This window comes from Hemicordylus capensis, chromosome 6, assembly GCF_027244095.1.
Source record: "Hemicordylus capensis ecotype Gifberg chromosome 6, rHemCap1.1.pri, whole genome shotgun sequence".
NCBI lineage: Eukaryota > Metazoa > Chordata > Lepidosauria > Squamata > Cordylidae > Hemicordylus > Hemicordylus capensis.
Window position 1 is genome coordinate 137,976,553 of NC_069662.1, and position 20,098 is coordinate 137,996,650.

At 40.9% G+C, this 20,098-nt stretch overlaps 1 protein-coding gene across 7 annotated transcripts in view; it reads left to right on the forward strand.

The window, feature by feature from the left end:
- The window catches only part of CACNB2 (calcium voltage-gated channel auxiliary subunit beta 2), a 303,174-nt gene that overhangs the window by 181,161 nt on the left and 101,915 nt on the right, over positions 1-20,098 (forward strand). The window contains exon 1 of one of the 7 annotated variants that reach the window (XM_053259779.1): positions 9,013-9,060. The exons of the other annotated variants lie outside the window; for them this stretch is intronic. Coding sequence (XP_053115754.1) covers positions 9,028-9,060 — 33 coding nt within the window. The 5' untranslated portion in view covers positions 9,013-9,027. Of the gene's footprint in view, positions 1-9,012; positions 9,061-20,098 lie in introns of those variants that run through there. 7 annotated transcript variants of the gene reach the window in all.

Consider the following 20,098-nt stretch of genomic DNA (forward strand, 5'->3'; position numbering starts at 1 on the left):
GGTTTGCCTTTTTATAACTTTAGAAAAACCTGAACTGGCCCTGGACCAGCCCAATGGGTTCGGCTCAAGGTCGAGCCAGTTTACACATCATAGGAAGCTGACATACACCGAGTCAGACCATTAGTCTATTTAGCTCAGTATTGTCCACACAGACTGGCAGCGGCTTCTCCCAGGTTGCAGGCAGGAGTCTCTCTCAGCCCTATCTGGGAGAAGCCAGAGAGAGAACTTGAAACCCTCTGCTCTTCCCAGAGTGGCTCCTTCCCCTGAGGGGAATATCTTGCAGTGCTCACACATCAAGTCTCCCATTCATATGCAACCAGGGCAGACCCTGCTTAGCTATGGGGACAAATCATGCTTGCTACCACAAGACCAGCTCTCCTCTCTATACCAGCTCTCCTCTCATCCCTAGCTCATCACTAGTGGCCACTATTTCTTGGGAGTATGAAAGCTTTTCTGGAGAAGAGGGGGTGTACCAGTTATATTATTTACCACAGAAAATGGGGGCCCCACAGAAGTGGGACCCCCTTGTCTTGGATGGCCAGCTCATGAGAGTGCAGTTTGATAGAGGACCAAAGGTCTTGGGCCCTCTGCTCCTCCCCAGTGGACTGGCCCTTTCATGAGAGGATTAATCCCCGGGTGGAAAGCCAACACTGTTCAGGAGTATGCTTGGGTGTTCCTGGACTGCTTTGCTGGGGTCTGCCATCACAAGAGCATCCTTGGTCACAGTGGATCAGACCCCAGGATCCTTTGCCCTCCCTCATATACATCCCTTCCTGGAGTAACAGAAAAATAGTGCCCCTACCCCCATTGCCAGAAATGGAGCTTGTGTGAGACTGTTTTGGTGTGGGGCTCATATGAGGGTGGCGGTGCAATTGCTGTCGGAATAAGGGCTTAGATGCCATTTAAAGGGATTTAAATGCCCTTTCCCTGTCATGGGCATGCCTATTTTGAAAAGGCACGATTGCACTCGGCATGCCCCCTTTAAGATTATGGCCAGTGGCTGCCACCCTGCAAATGTTCTGATGCCTTGCCCAGAGTCTAGTGACATGAGTGCTACGGAGTTTGCCGGAATGTGGACTTAGCAGACCAGGAAGAGGGAGTGGTTCCCCTACCATCAAACTGGTGGTTGCCAGGCTATGTTTGGACAAACGTCTGCAATGCGATTCACAGTTGAAAACATGCTTTTCTTTCTGTCTGAACTTGCCTTTTGTCTTTGAAATGCATGGCGGCTGTAGTGAAGTAGTGCTTGCTAAGATTGGTTCTCATACTTTTCCTTCTATTCTTAGAGAGCATCGGTATCGAAAGTCTCTCATCAGGGTATACGTTTTAAAAATAAAAATAAAACCAAGGTTGCCTTCAAAACCTGAAATGTAACCATACAATTATGTTCTATAACTGGAATAATGGCATTCAGTAGTAAACGAACAGAAAGGATTAAACATAAGAATTATATCTTTAATTTTGATTAAAGATATGTTGCTTTTCCCCTGCCCAAATATAAATTTTATTTCTAAAATAACAGATGGGATAATATTAAAATACCAGAAGTGCATATCTTAGTCTCAAAAATGGATCATTCCATCCAACCCCCCCCCCCGAGTTTTAAATTAAATATGAGGCTATAAATTTGATGCTCTTCAGATATGATACTGTCTAGAATTAAGTTCAATATCTCTGCAATATAATAACAATTGCTGATGTTAAAAAGCACAATATAAAAGCTTATTTGATTGTGGCAGCAGTTGGAGGGCAGACAATGAAAATTCTGCAATAGTGTCATGGAGACTACTTATGATTCCTGTTATGTATATTACTACAGCTTGATGACTGCAGGCTCTATACCAGGCATCCCCAAACTGCGGCCCTCCAGATGTTGGTGAACTACAATTCCCATCATCCCAGCCACAATACATTGTAGCTGGGGGTGATGGGAATTGTAGTTCAGCAACATCTGGAGGGCCGCAGTTTGGGGATGCCTGCTCTATACATCAGAGGTTTTGCTCTTGACATGATACGTGGGGCTGCCTTGTATGTTTAAAAATGAATAAAGTAATAAAGAAAATAACGCAGTGAAAAGGAGCTGTTCAATAGTTGTCACAGCCTCTGCAGGAAACTATTCTTGAAAAGTTGCATCAACATGTCATGCTCAGTAGGTGTTGATGTAGAGACACTAACAAAAAGGAGGAGTGCATTTATGCATGGTGTAATTTTGAGTTAGATTTTACTTTTATGAATGTGCTTTTCAGACACTTGCATAAAATCAGTATGTAACACAGCAGTGCCCAAATCGAAGTTGATTTACAACAGGATGGCAGCGGGGGTTGGGAGGTGGACAGTCCAAAGAAGCATGGAAGAAATAGGGGCTTTTATCTGGCTCTGACAGATAAGATGGAAAACTTCTATTTCTGGAGTTGAACTTCCCAGTGACAGAGAGAAAATCCGGTCAAAGTGTAGTGGATAGAGAGCAGCAATATATATAACAGGAAAGCCTAGGGGTGTATAGCTTCCTTAGATAAATGTCACATAGACACTGTAACTGCACAAAGTCTTTTTATTTCAACAGGACCTGTGCAGCCGTAACAGATGAAAAAAGATAGTGACTGTTGCCAGGAACACCATTCCTGCTTCAAAATCTGCTGCTGCACGCAGAGATAGGGCAGAAAAAAGATAGAGAGAGACAGAGAGAGAAGACCCACCACTACCAGTCATGTAGTTAAGGACAAGACTGACATTGATTTCTCCAAATGTTTCTCCCATGGGAAAAACTCTGAGCAGAATTACCATCTCTGTTTAAGATAAGAATGTCTTTTTCTCCATGAGCCCCACCACCTGTTAAAATCATCTGGAGAGATTTATATGTGGGTTGCTGCCAACTCGATTGGTGGCTACTTGGGAACGGGCCTTCTCCGTTGCTGCCCCTGGACTTTGGAATGCACTCCCTGTTGAAATAAGAGCCTTCCCATCTCTGGCAACTTTTAAAAAGGCACTGAAGACACATTACTTCACTCAGGCTTTTAATTTGATTTATAGCTTTTAAACTTTTGTTGGTTTTAAATGATTTTAATGTTTACATGATTGTAATTGTTTAATTGATTTAGTTTTTATTTTAATTGTTTTGTTTTTATTTTGATGTAAACTGCCCTGAGCCATTCTTGGAAGGGTGGTCTATAACTCAGATAAATAAATAAATAAATATCTCCAGATCCCTGTGCATCCTCCCAGCAGTCGTGCAAGATTTCCAGGTTGCCCTGCATCATTCCCTGCCCTGCCCCCGACTCCTGAGTTTTCCCTTGTTGGGAAGGTGCTCCAACAACATATTTTGCACTGCCAAAATTCCCCCATTCCAGTGCTAGATGGTTAATTTAAGGGCCCTCACCGCTTCTTGGGGCACCTTCCCTGCATTCTGATGCCTGCTGGTGGTGGGGGCAGGGATTTCCGATGTTGGAAATCTGATTTTACCGACACACATGAGAGTTTTCCTTACCTTGATTCAGTATTTAGACCCTACAGTTTTATAAAGGAAGGGTTTTTATGGGTTCCTTGGAAAGTAAAAGATAATGTCCGATATGGATACATTTTAATTCCTAAATATTTTCCTACATTGGCTACAACAGAGAGATCTGTTTTTGGAGAACCTGTTCAAATTCATATTACATGACTATATAGCTCTGACATTAGTTCTATGCTGGGTGTTTTGAAAACTAATTTTAAAAATTTGGACAGGAATCTTCTGTGAGAACTGCTGGACCAGACCAAAGGTCCATTTAGCCCATCAGCCTGCTTCTCATGGTGGCCAACTGGGTGTTGGGAAGGTGTTGGGAAGTCCATGGGTGTTGGGAAGCCCACATGTAAGACCTGATCTCACATACAGGAATCCCTCCCCACTGCTGTTGCCCAGAATCTTATAATAGATTGTATACTGTCTTTGAGAAGGAATGTTTGATATATAGTACTATCAAACTAATAGCCATTGATGAACATTTAAATCCATTTAAGCTAGTGGTCATCACCACTTCTTGGCAATCTTGGTGGTAATTTCCCCTTGTAGGGGAGGTGCTCCAATAACATATTTTGCTTGTCCTTTTCAGCATACTTTATGAAATCATTTTCTAATGTGGTGATACATATGCATAGTCCTGGCTGCTAGATCATTCTAGAAATCATGGCTTGGATCAAAAGGTGTCCTTCTGCTGGCAGAAAGCCTCTTCAACTCTGGGAAAGTCTGTTTCTGTTTTCTGACTTAGCAGAAATGTGTTCTGTGAAAAAGGTGGCCAGGGCTGACCCTAGGGTTTTTGGCACTCTGAAGTATGACTCGGGCACCCCCTTATTCTGTTAAAATTATATTCTGTACCATATGTAATATAATTTTAACTGAATGGGGGGAGCACCAAAGTCATATTTGACAGCTGGCACTGGCTGAGGCAGAGGTGGTGGTGAGGAAGCAGATCACACCTTCAAAAATTCATAAGATGTCCCACCGCTGCTACTCAGCTCTGTGTGAAGTCCACCACCACATGCCCCAACACTACTCAGCTGGCCAGTGTGCATGTGCAGTGACCATTTGAGAGGTTAGTCTAGCAAAGGCTTTTACTGGGCTGGCCTCTCAAATGGATGATCTGCATGCATATTGGCCAGCCCAGTTGGGGGTCGGGGGGTCGGACTCCATATGCAGTGGGGAAGCGGCATGGATGATAGGATGGCAGTGATGGGACATAGTGAATTTTTAAAGGTATAATCTGGTTCATCACCACCCTGCCTGTGGGAGCCATGGTGGCTATTCATTGTGGGAGTGGAGTAGGAGAAGTCCCAAGAATTGGTACCCTAGACAGCTGCCTAGGTCTGCTTAGTGCATGGGCTGGCCCTGAAGGTGACCCAAAATCTAGAGGAGTTTCTCTTTAGTTTGTCCAAGTTCTCATATAAGATTCTGCACAAGTTCTTTTCAAAACCTTTTAATGACCCACTAGAGTTTGTGTGCGCCACCCTGTATCTTCCATATTCACCATGTTACCATAATGCAGTCCCTGATACCTTGTGGCTCTGGACTGTGAGAAGTCATCTCCAGCACTTGAGCAAGAGTTCATGGAACAACACTGTCGTTTTCTCCTTCTTTGGGTCCAAGCCTATGTATGAAGCACCTGCTTGATTACGAAATTCTTCACTCAGTTAGGGGTATACATGTGGAGAAATTCTTTCACAGCTATATCCCCCTAATTGAATCAGGGCCAGTGACTTAAATGTACTCCCTGAAAGTTGCTCTAACTTGCAGTAGGAGCAAGAAACAAAATGGGCTCTTGCAAAGTAGCTTATATTTAATTGATGGGGTAAGAAAGGGTCTCGAGGAGATATAAGCAAGTATAAAGAAGTAGAGGACTCTAAAAATAAGCACTGAAAACTTGAAATGGATGCAGAGAATGCTAGGGATGTACACAAAGTGTTTCGTGCACATCCGGGGGGTGGGGTGGAGAGCAGGCACTTTAAGAGGAAGAAGGCAGGTCTTACCTGCCCTCCATGGCCCCTCTGCTGCCCTCCCACCCCACTGCCCCAGCATGGCGCTGTCAGGATTAAACTTTGTGTTCATGGCTGCAGGGCTCCTCCCAGCTGCCTGCAGGCAGCATCGGCACAGAAATGGCATCTGAGCAAGCATGGACGCCATCTTGAGTGGTCAGCAACACTATGCTGACCACTCAAGATGGCATCTGCACACTCTGATGCCATTTCTGTGCCAATGCCAGAGAAACCCTGCAGCCATGCATGCAGCATTTAATCCTGACAGTGCTGTGCAGGGGTGGTGGAGGGGTCATTTATTTATTTATTTATTTATTTATTTATTTATTTATTTATTTATTTAACACATTTCTATACCGCCCTAACCCAAGGTCTCAGGGCGGTTCACAACAACAAATACTAAAAACAATTTAAAACAAATAATAAACAATCAAAAGTTTAAAAATTTAAAAGTTAAAAAGTTAAAAAACTAAAAAGTTAAAAAGCTTGGGTAAAAAGATGGATCTTTAAATCCCTTTTAAAAGCCACTAGAGATGGGGAGACTCTTATTCTCACGGGAAGTGCGTTCCAAAGTCTCGGGGCGACAACAGAGAAGGCCCGTCCCTGGGTGGCCACCAAACGACATGAAGGTAGCCACAGACGAGCCTCCCCTGATGAATGTAGTGGACGATGGGGATCATGCAGAAGAAGACGCTCTCTTAAATACCGTGGGCCTAAGCTGTTTAGGGCTTTATAGGTTATAACCAGCACTTTGTATTTTGCCCGGAAACCTATCGGCAGCCAGTACAACTCCTGTAATATAGGAGTAATATGATCTCTTTGAGATGACCCGGAGACCAACCTGGCTGCTGCATTTTGTACTAATTGTAGTTTCCGGACTACGTACAAAGGCAGCCCCACATAGAGCGCATTGCAGTAATCAAGTCTGGAGGTTACCAGCAAGTGTACTACTGTTTTGAGATCATGAACTTCAAGAAACAGACGCAGCTGGCGTATCAACCGAAGCTGATAGAAAGCACTTCTGGCCACTGCCTCAACCTGGGAAACCAGGGAGAGGTGTGGATCCAGAAGCACTCCCAGACTGCGTACCTGTTCCTTCTGAGGAAGTGTGACCTCATCTAGAACAGGTAGATCAATATTGCTTCCTGAGTGACAACCGTGCACAATAAGTACCTCCGTCTTGTCTGGATTCAGTCTCAGTTTGTTATCCCTCATCCATCCCATTACTGCTTCCAAGCAGGCATTCAGGGAGGATATGCCTTCTCCTGATGATGCTGACATGGAGAAATAGATTTGGGTGTCATCAGCATACTGATAACACCCAGCACCAAATCTCCGGATGATCTCTCCCAACGGTTTCATGTAGATATTAAAGAGCATTGGAGACAATATGGAGCCCTGAGGGACTCCATATAAAAGCTCAGATTTTGAAGAGCAACAGTCTCCAAGCGACACCATCTGGAATCTGCCAGAAAGGAAGGAGCGGAACCACTGCAAAGCAGTGCCTCCCACCCCCAACACTCTCAGACGTTCCAGAAGGATACTATGGTCGATAGTATCGAAAGCCACCGAGAGATCCAAAAGGACCAACAGAGTCACACTTCCTCTGTCCATTCCCAATTGGAGATCATCCATCAGGCTGACCAAGGCAGTCTCCACCCCATAGCCCGCCCAAAAACCAGTTTGAAATGGGTCTAGATAATCAGTTTCCTCCAAGACCGCCTGGATCTGGGAGGCCACCACCCTCTCAATCACCTTGCCCAACCATGGGAGGTTGGAGATAGGCCTGTAGCTATTAAACTCTGAGGGGTCCAAGGCAGGCTTCTTAAGAATAGGTCTAATAATTGCCTCCTTTAAACAAGGAGGCATCCTGCCCTCCCTCAGAGAGGCATTTATAATTGCCACCAGGCTCTCCACAACAACCCCCTTGCCAGATAGTATAAGCCACGTTGGGCAAGGATCAAGAAGACAGGTGGTAGAACGTACCGTTCCGAGCAGCTTGTCCACATCCTCAGGAGTCACAAACTGAAATTGATCCAGTCTAACCACACAAGAGGAGTTGCTGGATACCTCTGCATCTGACACTGTGATAACTGTGGAATCTAAATCGACCCGAATACAAGAGACTTTGTCCACAAAAAACTCATTAAAAGCATCACAGCGGGCAACTGATGGTTCCAAAGATGGATTCAGGCGAGTAGGGGGCCCTACTAGACCCCTCACAACCCTGAATAGCTCCTCCGGACGAGAGCCTGCGGAAGCAATACGGGCAGAAAAGAAACACTTCATAGAAAAATAAATAATACATAAATAATACATTATTTTCATAGAAAAATAAATAATACATAAATAAGAGGATCTCTTGTCCCCAAAAGGCTCACAGTCTAAAAACCTGCTTTCCTCTTTTTACAGCGCCTGCTCACACCACCACCCCGGCAAACGATTTGGCAGAGGCAGCCTGAAGCATTTTGTGGCCTCAAAATAGAGGTGCCAAAATGCTTTGTGCACTCTTTTAGCAACAACCTCTTGATGCTCTGGCATAATCTTTTCACCCAGATAAAATCCCAAAAGCCATATTTGCAGAATGTGCCTCTTTCTGTTGGGAAGAATGGTCCTGTGTACTTATACCAGCATTTTCCAGACATCTAATATCTGAAGCATTCTTTTTTCTTTCTTTTCTGAATTAAAAGTCAATGGAGCATTGTTAAAATGACCAAATATTCATGCAGCCTTAAAATAGAAATTGTGGGCTGAATTGGCTTTTGTATCTGTTACCATTCTGACCAATGAGTTGTATCAGATATTGTTGTAGACTTACACCCCAATACTCACCACATTTACTTTGAGTAAGCTGTTGCTTTTAATGGGACTCCAAGTAAACATAGTTAGAGCTGGGCTGATGATGATGATGATGATGATTAATTTAATTCACAAGAGATTCTGTTTCTTGGCTCATTAATGCTATGTGTTCTGCATGGGCATATGGGTGTTTCAAGCATAATGTGCCCCAGCTTCCTTGTACATATTGACTGCATTGAAGAAATAGTGTGCAGTAGTGAAACTGAAATAACAGAACACTTAGCTGTTACTACTGGGAGTTGGAATTTCTTGCTGTTTTTCAAGCACATTCCTATACTTGGAGCCAATCAGTGCAAGACTGTCAACATGTGATTCACACAGAACTTTGAATACCCAACCCTGCTTATAACTGCATGCTTCTACTTATAGAAGTGGATTAAGATAACACATCGTTGTGGTTGCCTTCCTTGTTTGTGGAATTTCTTGACTGGAGTGGCTTGCCAAATCATCATTTTTTAAACTGCCTACAGCAAGACATTTTGTTTTTGTATCTGAGAGCAATATTTAAAGAGCATTTTGCGCGTGGGAAACAAGAACTGAGGCTCTCTGTCCCAGCTGTAGAAAGCATATCACTAAGACGATGAACTTTTAATAGAATGCTAAATGAATTCAAGAATGTATGGATACAGTGGAGAAGAACTGTAAGATCTCATACTGAAAACTATGTACCTCTACGACAGTGAAGATTATGAAGGGGTAAGGTGTGAACATATAGTGTGTAAGGGGTTTGTAAGTAGAGATGTGGCATTTCTGTAAAGTTTAGAGCCTTGCAGGAAGGGGAGTAAGGTTCTCCCCTCCAGTTTGTTTTTTATAATGATGATATTGTAACTATTCTAATAACTTAGAATAAAAATGTGTTATAAATAAATATAATTGTTTTAATTATACATTTTATAAGAATAAATGCTTTAGTTGTTTTCAAACAATATTTACATTGTACTCAGAGATAGAGCTGCGGAATTCTGCATGCTGGGAAAATATGGAAAAAGTTAAAGCAGATGTTACCTGTAGTAAATAAAATGAGAGTTTTTATTATCTGGACTTAGACACGATATGTAGACCAGTATTATCATGCAGAAACAATCCATATTTTTAAAGACAAGCCTAGCAAATAAATGTTTTTCTAATATTAAGGAGTTGCAATGAATTTGGCTGTTTTAGTTACACTTCATAACACTAAAAGTTTCAGTAGTATGATCATTCTACACAGCTATGGCATAATAATAGTAGACAAAATAGCTACCCTAGACCCATATTTGCTTATGTGATCTAAATCTCTTTCTAGCCAGGTAAATGATATATCCTTGAAAATATAACCATAACTCACATTTATTTTTGTAATCTTTTAAATCTGTAAATTGCCCGGGCATTTGTTTATGGGGTGGTACATTAATGTGAAAATCAAACAAACAAATACTCTAACGTGGTATCTGGAAGACCCTTAGCTTCTAAACCTTCACTTTGAACTTCTGAAAATGGATTTCCTTAAACGGAAACATACTTCTTAACCATTTCAAACGTTAGTTTGTTCCTGTGTTTTCTGCTTACAAATATTCATCAGTTTATGCCACTTGCTGCCAGATATGGAGGCATGTTAGAAGAATGAGAAGCAGGAGATGCCAAAAACTATGTTGTACAAAGACCTGACCAACATGTTGCAGACACAGTGGTTCACATCCAGACTAATGAAGTGCTGGAGCTGCTAACAGTATATTGGTGCTTTGGGGAAGGGTGATTTTCACCGATCTCCCCTCCCCTCTGAAGCCCACTGTGACTTCTGAAAATACATCGCTGTGGGCTGTGTGACCCTCAGGTTTCACAGTCGAGGGCAAAGCATCACTGCATAAGCACTTCAATAGCCTGGATGTTGGCTAATATGTTTGACAATCTCCCAAGCTGCACTCCTGCACCAAATATATGAACATGTTCTGCAGTTTGGGAGATCTGAAAATACTGCGTCAACATCAAGTCCCAAGTATATTAGTTAATCAAGCACAGTAGTAATGCATTCCTCATACCACAGCTTCATTTGAATATTGAATCTAAGAAATGTGTAGCCATACTGAATTGAATCAGCTCCAAGAATATTATTATTAAAAAGCATCTAAAAACCATTTCATTCATTCTGAAATAAAGTAGTTTTGTTTTTAATCCCAACCCCAATTTTCTATTGAGGTGGGAAACTTCAGGAAAGGGGTTTTTCTAAATGTTCCTAGAATTCTTCTATTTCTCACCTAGATTTTAACATTTCTAATCTGAGACTGGAACAAGGAAGTTGAGTATGTTTCATAAACATGGGCTTGCCATTGGGGGTGAGGGGGAAAGGATATTCATATTATTACCCCACACAAACAATTATTTCTGAGTCACTATACCAAAAAAGTGATAGCCGGAGATGTGACAGAGAAATTAGAGGTTTTATTTTAACTTCAAACATGCTGTTAATTGCAATTACTGAAAAATGTTAATTCTGAATTCCAGTAGTGAAACATATAAAGCACAATGATAATAATGAAAATTATAGTAATCATACTGAAATGTCAAAGTAAGTAGTAGCAATGCATTTGTTTATACCATAAGCCATAACAAACCCACTAGTTACAGAAAGAATAAAAAACAGTAAAAGCAGCTACGCAACCCACTACATGTATAGATCTAACATTTTGATATAAAATGCACAAGCTGTTGCAAAAACAGCAACCCTCAGGAACTTATTCCCCACAACCAAATAGCACTTTTAAAGCAAAGGGGGAGTACCAAAAATTGCTTCCCTCTTCACACTTTTGGCTGTCAGCAGTGCTCTGGCTTTGCTCTGAAGCAGCTGCTTCCAAGAACAAAGCTCCTGTCCCACCCTTCAGATGTTCTAGAACATGTGAGGCAGTGCTTTTTGTTATAACTTGTATGAATTTTTCCTAAATTGGCCATCCAGTCAACAGTCTTTAATGGGAGGCTCAGAAATATCTGTAATACAAAATTTTGTAAATGTTAATTTCAATGGGGGCAACTTTATTCCTGTGATCATGGCCAAATGACATTGCTTTTATGTTTTTAAACATAACTTTGCTTCGGATTCATGAAGCTAAATAAGAAAATGGAGCGAAACTGGGACCGTATGTGCTGTTTCAGTCATTTGAAATCTAGTCATTTTTGAATGGCTAGTCAAGGTCTGACTCTGGAGACAGTGTTAGGCAACCCCACCGTTTCCATAAAGGAAATTATAGTAAGATTATTTAAAATATGGGAATACAATTCCCATTTATGGCTAACATCCCTGTTTCCAAGCAAAATGGCACGGTAGCAAGGCTCTTGGGAGTATCCAGATTACTTTTAAGAATTTTATTTTGTCTTCTTTCTAATTCAGCTGTGTTGTGATGGCCTCAAATTCCAGAAGTGTATGGAAGCTGGAGAAACAATTTAGCCTCAATTCCCTTAAGGACTGAAAAGTTTAGTGTATGCCTCCAGGCTTCCGTTGAAATATTATTCAGTAATCCAAAAACCTTTGGTTTAAGATGAGAATTAAGATGCTTTAAAAAAATTCTAAATATTTTTTATTCAGTTTTTCCACAACACAAAAAGGAAAGCACAAATAAAACAAACAGACAGACAAGAAAAGGGGGAAAAAGCACATAAGGACTTCCATCTCATCATTGAAACAAGTGTCAGTAACAATACCTAGGTCTTGCCTGTAGTTTCATCATTCTCCCAAGATGCTTAAAATTTTTAATTTGTGCTGTAAAAGGAATGAAAATTGTAAGTTAAGGTGCCTGTCTTAACCTGTACCATACACTGTAAGCTGTGAAGACTTGATACAGTCTTGAATAATATTCTGGCTTTACAAATAAGGTTCTATGCATCCACACTTTGCCTTAGCCTTTTAGCTCAACACTGGGATGTAGAGGGTTATTTATTTATTTATTTATTTATTTATTTATTTATTTATTTATTTATTACATTTTATATCCCATTCTTCCTCCAAGGAGCCTGGAGTGATGTACTGCATACGTGAGTTTCTCCTCACAACAAGTAGGTTAGGCTGAGAGAGAAGTGACTGGCCCAGAGTCACCCAGCAAGTCTCATGGCTTAATGGGTATTTGAACTTGGGTCTCCCCGGTCCTAGTTCAGCATTCTAACCACTACACCACTCTGGCTCATCATGCTGCATGCATCTAGGCAGAAATTCAATGGTGCAGATTCCCCAGAAACGTGCTAGTGATACCCCTGATAATTTTATACCTGATGCATCTTTACCTGATGCAATTCCCCCAGATGCTACCCATATAATACAGGGCCACCGGAAATTCAACAGGATGCCAATTCAGCCATAATAAATTCCTACACTTGTTGGATTTCTGTCTGCCACATGTCTACAAAGCACAGTTCTTCCCCCAAAATGCTATGTGCTGTAGTAAATTTCCAGGCTAAAATGCAAGACGTGGCAATTTCATATATCATTCCTCTAGGAAATCTTTCTCACCACTCCCTTCAAACTTCTGGCAAAGCAGCTTGGCCCTTAATCTGAATGGAGGAGGGGACAGGCGTGTAAATGTAATTGTGCAGACGTGTCCAAAGAACATGAGCTGCTTATCTCCAGGGGCCGCCGAGACCTCCTCATCTATGACCCCCCCACCATCCACTCACTACAAAGCCCCCACCTGCCACCCACCAAGCCCCCACTCACCTCAGTTGTCATGTGGAGATCAGCGCAGGCCCCTCTGTGCTTCCACTTGCCTTGCCACCTCCTACCACTACCTGCCATCATTTCCTCTCTGGCTCTTAACCCAGCTAACTGCGGAAAGACGCACCTTTTTAACTTGGTGACTCCCTTTCTTTGGCAGGGAGAAGAGCAACTGGCCCTATCCATCCTCAGCACAGCATCCTCCAGTGACTGTTGCTGGTGTCTATTCTGTGTTTATTTTTAGATTGTGAGCCCTTTGGGGACAGGGATCCATTTTTATTTTATTTTATTTTTCATTCATTCATTATGTCAACTACTTTGGGAACCTTTTTTGAAAAGCAGTATATAAATGTTTGTTGTTGTTATTGTTGGCTCTTGCGGTGGCAAGCCAGCAGATGAGGTTTCCTCTCTCCTGTGAGCAAGAGGAGCTGTTTTCTCTCTCCTATGAGCATCAGTCCATCCACTGGTTCGTCACTGCAAGAGCCGGCTGGGCAATGGCAGCAAGTACATATGCCCCCTGGTGCATGATTGGCATCAGGATGCATGCATTACTATTTTCCAGCTTCCCCTTGCATTGGCAAGCCTGTGGATGGAGTGTTTCCTGTTTTGCTTATGCAAGAGCAGGTCATGCAGAATCTGTCTCTACTCACCTGAATTAAAACCATCCCAGCGTGGTGTAGTGGTTAGAGTTCTGGACTAGGACTGGGGAGACCCGAGTTCAAATCCCCATTCAGCCATGATGCTAGCTGGGTGACTCGGGGCCAGTCACTTCTCTCTCAGCCTAACCTACTTAACAAGGTTCTTGTGAGGAGAAACTTAAGCATGTAGTATACCGCTCTGGGCTCCTTGGAGGAAGAGCGGGATATAAATATAATAATAAAAATAATGATAATAATAATAAAAATAATTGAAATTCCAAATATTTTTTTGATGAGCTGAACATCTCTAACACCAAATCTATGAACTTCAAAATCACTGTGACTGTTTAGTATAGAATTATGGATGCAAATATAATCAATCCCACCAGTACTTTATATATATATATATTTATATATTTATATATTTATTTATATTTATATTTATATATATAAATATAAAATATATATATATATATATTTTTATATATATATAAAAAATACACACACAATTCAAAAACTATTAAAACCATTTAAAACCAATTAAAATACTTTTAAATTTTGTCTGCAAAGAACCCATTAAAAGCATCACAGCAGAACAACATCCCCAGGGATTGGTTTGAATTGGAAGGAGCCTGAATCAAACTCGTCACAACTCGGGACAGCTCTGCTGGACGTGAACCCGCAGAAGCAATGCGCGCAGACCAGAATTGTTTTTTTGCTGCACTCACCGCCTCCACATAAACCTTCAAATGGGCTCTATGCTGTGTCCTGTCACATTCAAGCCAAGTTCTCCTCCACTTGCGCTCCAGTCACCTACCTTGCTGCTTCAGACCCTGTAACTCCTCTGTATACCAAGGGGCCACTTTTAAAGAAGATTGGAAGGGATGCTTAGGAGCAATCGTGTCTATTGCCCTGGTGAGTTCCCTATTCCAGGTTCCCACCAGGGCATCGACAGAATCGCTGGCAGGACCAACATTAAAACCCTCCAAGGCTTTTTGGAATCCTACTAGATCCAACAGCTGTCTTGGGTGGACCATCTTAATAGGTCCTCCACCCCTGCAGGGCTGGGTTGTGGCTGTGAAACCAACCTTAACTAGGTAGTGGTCCATCCATGACAATGGGGAAATATAGATATAAAGCTCCCATCCTTATCTTTTGAACTTTTTCCATTAAAATTTTATAATTAAATTTATACCAACTATTATTATTGTTTGTATTTTCCTTCTACTACATAAGATTTATAGTCCTTTGATTTTCTTGGGTGAGGGAAAATAATTGATCAAATGTATATACAATCCATGCCCTTTTAATACTTATCCATCCTAGCACTAAAATAGCTGAAAAAACCTATGACTGAGTCCAGAGAACTGAAGATGTCACTTCAGGTATTGATCAGAGTTACATTTTCCAGAAAATATAGTGAAATCTGTGTGTATATTTCACATTTATATTTACAGTGCCTTTGTATGAGGACATCTTCCCCACCCTGCCACACAGCATCACAATTTTGGAATGGATGTATCTCTGAAATACTGCTTGCATGTAAAGTTCATAATGACGCTAGCAAAATATGTTCTGCTTTTGGGACAAATATGAGTTCTGCATTGTGAAGATCCTTTTATTGTTCTCCCAGTTCCCAACCTGATTGCTTCAAATTGCAAATGCTAATAGATTTATTTGTGGAAATATTTTGCAATCTGAAGATGATAGTTTTTTTTCTAAATTTAATAGAGGTTATGCTTTTGTAGGTTAAAGGCACCACAATTATATATCAAGGAAGTGAAGTATTTTCTTAATTAGGAAATGGATGATGTATTATTGAAAAGCTGTTTTCGGAGAAAGAAAAAAAGGGCTTGCCTTCTTCAGTAGATTGAGCCTTGTATATAGTTTTAAAATGTTGTGTCTACCTTAAGATAGAAGGTGCTGACTCTTATATTTACTGGGAGAATATTATTAGATATGTATATTGTTCCATAATTACAGTAAATAGTTACATTTGCATCACATTTTTCCTGCAACAAGTTCCTAGCTTCCTCCAAACAGTAACACCGAGCCCCTTTATCTGCTCCCTTCCACCTTCTTCAACCACTCCCATCCTTATGTTTGCTATTTTATTCCCATCTCTAAATCCCATTTCAGTTGTGCCCACTCACCACTTTGCTAGTGTTATGAGCTTGGGTTCAAAGGTGTCCTTCTGATGGCAGAAAACCTCTTGAATTCATGGAAAGGCTGTTTCCAATTTAGCGAGGAAGTGCTGTGTGAGAAAAGTGAGCCTAAATTTACAGAAGTTTCTTCCTGGTTTGTGCAAACTCTTGTACAATATTTTACACAAATTCTTTTCAAAACGTTTTAATATACACTAGACTTTATATGCTACAACCTATATCTTTCTTAGTCACCATGTTTCTTAGATTGCAATCCAACCCCTGGTATTTAGTGGTTCTGCACTGAGATAAGTCTTCTCCAGTGCTTGTGCAAGAGTTTACAGAGAAAGTTAATCTTTCCTATTATTCACTTTTCTTTCAACTCAAACAATACTATGTATCTATCTGTACATATTTTACTGTCAGCTTGCCCTCATTAAGTTCTACAAAATGTGCTCTGCTTGCTGCTATGAGTAGACATTGCTTCCTAGAAAAGAGAAAGTGTAATGACTAAGTCTTCTGCCTTGTAGAACATCTGAGGCAATCTAAAACTCTTACCCACTGAAAACATGGTGCAGCATCCAAACTAGTTAGTCATGATGACAAAGCTCAATTGAAAACAATGGTCAACATGTTGAACGACCCTATGTCAGTCTTAGGGACTTAGGGACTTGCAGGGTGCTTTGTAGTTGTGGTGTAGCGCAATGGGGCTGCTATGGAACAGCCTAAAATCGCTTCCAGGCAGTCGCAGCAGCCCTGTCACACTGCACGGTCAGTGTTGTCTTTCAGGTTGTGCAGCAGTCAAAAGAGGAGTCAAACAGAGGAGTTAAATGTGCTGGTTATTATCTATAAAACCAGGGTACTTAAGAGAGCACCTTCTTTGTCATGAACCCTGTCTCCTATTAAGATCATCTGGAGAGGTCCAGTTATGGTTGCCACTGGCTCATTTGGTGGCTACTTGGGAGCGGGCCCTCTCTGTGGCTGCCCCAGGGGTTTGGGAAAAGCTCCCTGTCAAAATAAGAGCATCTCCATGTCTGGTTGCTTTTAGGAAGACTCTCAATATACACCTGTTTTTTCAGGCTTTTAACTGAAATTAATTTTAAACGGTTTTTATCCCTTGAAATTGTTTTAACTTTTTATTCTATAAAATTGTTTTACTTATTTTTTACTCTGTTTTATATTTGTTGTTTTTTAAATTGTGTACACTGCTTAGAGATACACATATCAGGTGGTATATAAATATGATAAATACATACATACATCAAGGTCAAGACTTTGCACCCATTAAGTGAGGGGGAGAATAATTTCTGAGGCTCCATAGCTTGTACTATATCATTGATATAAAAATTAAATAATGAGGGAGAATAAACTGAAGCTGAATCCAAGACGGGGGTACTTATTGTGCGGGGTTAGAACTCTAGAGAAGATTTTGATCTGCCTGTTCAAGATGAGGTCACACTTCGCTAAAAGGAACAGGTTCACAGTCTGGGAGTACTTCTGGATTCACACCTCTCCCTGGTTTCTCAGGTTGAGGCAGTGGCCAGGGGTGCTTTCTATCAGCTTCGGCTGATACGCCAGCTGCGCCCATTTCTTGAGATCAACGACCACAAAACAGTGGCACATCTGTTGGTAACCTCCAGACTTGACTTTTGTAATGCACTCTATGTGGGGCTGCCTTTGTACGTAGTCCAGAAACTTCAGTTGGTTCAGAACGCGGCAGCCAGGTTGATCTCTGGGCCATCTCGGAGAGACCATGTTACTCCTTTACTGATGGAGTTACACTGACTGCCAATAGGTTTCTGGAAAAAATACAAAGTGCTAGTTATAACTTACAAAGCCCTAAACAGCTTAGGCCCTGGGTATTTAAGAGAGCATCTTCTTCATTACAAGCCCCACTGCCCATTGAGGTCATCTGAGGAGGTCTGTCTCCAGTTACCGCCAACTCGTTTGGTGGCTACACAGAGACGGGCCTTCTTGGTCACTGCCCCGGGATTGTGGAATGCGCTCCCTGATGAGATACGATCCTCCCCATCTCTGGCAATTTTCGAAAAACACCTGAAAAAACATTTTTTCACTTTTTCAGCTTCCTAATATTTTGGGGTTTTAATTTCTGGTTATTTTTAGATTTTTAGATTGTTTTTAAGTTTTTGTATATGTTTTAAACTGGTTTTATGTTATTGTAAACCACCCAGAGACAAAAGTTTGGGGCGGTGTACAAATTTGATAAATAAACAAATGAATGAATGAATGAATGAATGAATAATTATGTTCACAGATATCTGGCAAAGCTTATGTTCTCTTGGCATTTGGGGCCAATCCAGGATGTAGCTCGAGCACACCATTGTGCTATTCTGGCAATTTCCAGCATCCTTATGTAGACATTCCAAAGTCTTCCAAGACAGCATAGATCTAATTGCAATGGTGCTACCTTATGGTTCCTGATAAATCAAGGTGCATTTGCGTCTAGGTAGGAAATTTATTTGAAATTTGGAAAATATTGGCCAAGAACCAAAGGACTGAACAACTAACTCTGTATGCCCAAGGGAACTTTGGGCTGGTATTTGTTAAACTACAGCCACCATGCCAAATGTCAAACCACTTTTGAGCCTGAGGATATTCAAAGCAGATTATGATATGTCATGAAATCCTGTTTAAAGAAGAAGAAGAACTTCACTGAGCATACCCAAACCCTTGGATATGCCTATATTAGATCTGAATTCTAGCCATTATTATGTACCTTGGAGGCTTATGCTGCATAGCAAAGGCTAACCAAAATGTTGTTTATAAATAGGAAACCGGAAAAGGAAAAATGTGCCTCTGCACACTAGTAGTAATCTTTCACAAGACTATAAGTTAATTCAGTTGACTTACAGTTTTTTTACAGTTCTGAATTGCTCCTTTGGGCTAATAAATGAGCTACCTTATTTGGAATGTGACTTTTATTTTAATAGTACAATTCTCCCTTTACCTAAGGCAAAAATCTATAAATGTCTAAGCTTGACATCTTAGAATGATTTAGGTTGTTCACCAAGATTGTTCATCTTGGTGTTTACCCAAGGCAACAACTTTCATTCCCTGATACAGGATGTAGCTGACCTGTGTGTGTGTGTGTGTGTGTGTAATAGTAATACAGAAATTTAATTGCCGCAAGAGTGTATTCACATCCTAACAGACTTACTGCCTAATCCTAAATATATTTACTCAGAAGTAAACCCCATTGTGCTCAATTGGTCTTTCTTCCTATTAAGTATTCCTAAAATAAAGTTGTGCCATTGAGTCGGCGTTGTTTCCTGGCGACCACAGAGCCATGTGGTTTTCTTTGGTAGAATACAGGAGGGATTTACCATTGCCATCTCCCGCGCAGTATGAGATGATGCCTGTCAGCATCTTTCTATATCACTGCCGCGCAATATTACCAGCGGGGTTTGAGACAGCAACCCAAGATTCGAACCAGCAACCTCTTGCTCCCTAGGCAGGTTATTTCCCTGCTGTGCCATTAGGTGGCTGAAAGTATTCCTAAAATTGCAATATTCTTCACCCTATTGCAGTTGTCAGTCAAAGAACAGATTATGCTGAGTACATAGAAGCAGGATTGTGTCAGCAACCATCTTGTATTCAGTTGAGCCTCTATATGTGTGTTCAGTTTGTATGCACATTGGGTCTTAAGTGCTATCAAGAGCTTTGCCAAAAAAATTCAGGGTCCTCAACTACAGGGAACGAGTTCACAAAGATAAAGGGTATCCAATGTATCCTGTGTGTTATCTGAATGGGATTTCTGTTATTGATCACTGGGGATGCTTTGAACCATCAGAAATCCTTTAGTTTAAAAAATGTGCTTCATGAAAATTTCAAACAATGAATAATTGAACTTAAAAATTAGTCGCACTGAATACCATTGGTGTTTGGATGATATCTCAAAAGGCTTGTGAATGCTTCATTCAGAAAACAAGGATTCTGTTTGCATAGAAACTGTTAATAGGGATCATGACATATTATATTTGTTTAAAACAACTTCCAAGAGATAAAATGTTTTAATCAACTGTTTCCAGGGAGAAACCTGATGTAACCTAGGGGTAATGACTAGTGTAATTACTGGGACATTGGAACCTGCAATTATAGAATCTTCTCACTGAGAAATGAATAAAAGCCCTGAGAATTTTCACTTCTCATGTTGAATTGTTTGTACACTGCCACTTGCAACCAAGTGTATTTTAGATACGCAACCCTGTATTTTAGTTCTTAAATGGGATTACAATATGAGTTAGCAATTAAAAGCA